Source organism: Austrofundulus limnaeus, unplaced genomic scaffold (genome assembly GCF_001266775.1).
Source record: "Austrofundulus limnaeus strain Quisiro unplaced genomic scaffold, Austrofundulus_limnaeus-1.0 Scaffold47, whole genome shotgun sequence".
In the NCBI taxonomy this organism is placed as follows: domain Eukaryota; kingdom Metazoa; phylum Chordata; class Actinopteri; order Cyprinodontiformes; family Rivulidae; genus Austrofundulus; species Austrofundulus limnaeus.
In genome coordinates this window covers 1895022-1896815 of record NW_013952449.1, presented here as the reverse complement: position 1 = coordinate 1896815, position 1794 = coordinate 1895022, and the positions used below count along the sequence as shown (strand labels likewise).

General features: G+C 44.1%; 1 protein-coding gene across 2 annotated transcripts in view; it reads right to left on the bottom strand.

The window, feature by feature from the left end:
- The window catches only part of nfic (nuclear factor I/C), a 26346-nt gene that overhangs the window by 6957 nt on the left and 17595 nt on the right, over positions 1 to 1794 (bottom strand). For both annotated transcript variants that reach the window (XM_014008052.1, XM_014008053.1), the window contains exons 10-12: positions 1429 to 1586; positions 1075 to 1237; positions 689 to 777 (exon numbers count right to left, since the gene is read on the bottom strand). In XM_014008052.1, coding sequence (XP_013863506.1) covers positions 689 to 777; positions 1075 to 1237; positions 1429 to 1586 — 410 coding nt within the window. The remainder of the gene's footprint in view (positions 1 to 688; positions 778 to 1074; positions 1238 to 1428; positions 1587 to 1794) is intronic.

Below are 1794 nucleotides of genomic sequence, written 5' to 3'. Positions count from 1 at the left end.
CCAGAAGATAGAAGAGTTTGTTGAATCTGACGTGACATGTTCGTACGAACCCTTTGTACGAACAAAAGTAAGAGAAATTTAGGAGAAGAATACGAACATGTTCTTGCATGAGGCCCAATGTTCCAGGGAGGTCGGGGTGTGGTGTGGGAGGAGGGGATGATGGTGTATCGGCTGTGGCGCCTCCTCTGACTGCAGTAAAATGGTCACATGCGAACACATACAGACATCACTGCTCAGGACAGGAACTGTGGACTGATCTGTGCTCGACCCACCCTGCTCTGCTCTGACTGCATAGAGCTCTGGCTTTGGTTTCTTTATTTGTTGAAAAGCCATATCAGTTTAATCCTGATCGCCCACATTCAACGTGATGGAAATCTGTTGCGTCGATGGAGAACTTTAAGCCCTGGTATCAAATCCCTTTAATTTAATCATTGGAGTATGTGTGTCCACCAACGGCTGATTACACTGTCGATAAAGGGTTAGGCTGTTTCCAGTATTTGTGAATTATAATAATTATATTATACAATAATACAGTGGGTGGTATGCATTTCGTGAACTGAATAATCAAATAGTATGCAAAGAAGTGAGAACAGATGAGTTTTCTTTGCTGAGGTAAATATCCTTCATTAGACCTGAGGGTTTGAAGATTAGCTACATGTCATAAGTTGGTGAAATGATCCTTACTGACCTGGGCTTGGTAGAGTCCACCTGGGTCACGGGGGGCGACTCCGACAAAGGACGACTGACTGGCAGGAGGGGTTCCAGGAGCAGAGTATGCTGTTGGTGTTAAATGTCAAATGTAATTCACCAGTATGGTAACTCTCACAACTCAAGGTCACTTATAATACTTACATACACTGTACCCACTGTCACTCATAACACTCAAAATCTCATAATACCGTACAAGACCAAGCAGAACGTTATCCTTAAGGTGTGTAAACAATCACTTCTCATAAGATGATTTTAGTCTAAAGCTCTATTTGTTGTCATATCCTCTGTTTATCTAGTTATAAACAGCTTTATTCAAAACATATTTACAAACAAACATCTGCGGGTGAGTTTGTAGCTTCTTACTTGGTGATGTGGGGGAATGTGCGCCCCCTTCAGACGAGGAGGTAGAGGCCTTTGACTCTGTGGGAACGGTTGGTCTGGGGTGGGAGGGCGCTGGTCCATGGGGTCCTAACATCTGGGAGGTGATGTAATGACTCGGCATTTTCACCTGGGTGCTGCCGTTGAGCTGGAACGGTTCACAAACACTGTTAGCTTCCTTCGTCAGAAAAACACTAAAGTGAAATAAAGACTACATCCTGTTGTGAAATAAAGGCTGAATTGTATCATTTTAGGGTTTTGCTGCTCACATTTTGAATCAGGTGGTTAGTGTATGGAAATGTGTATCCAGCAGCACGTGAATGACTCAGGTTTACTTACAGGGCTGGGGGACTGATTTGTAGGGTCACAGGGTAATGAGACCAGATCCTTCAGGGGGTCCTGGGCCAGGTGAGGAGGATAGCGAATTGCTCCATGGGAGAAGTAGGGAGACGAAGAAAAGTGAAGAGACGAGGAGGGATGGGAACTCAGAGAGAGACCTGAGGGCAAAATAAAACATGACAGGAGTGGGGTTCGGTTTAGGACTAAGCTGTGAATTGAGTTTAGGTTAGTTTTAGGGTCAGGCAGGTGCCTGTGAGATTAATTTTAAGGTAAATGATCAGGGTTAGGCTATAAAATTACCAGAAAATGAATGGAAGTCAATCCATGGTCCCCACAGGGATATAAAAACAAACCTGTGTGTGTGTG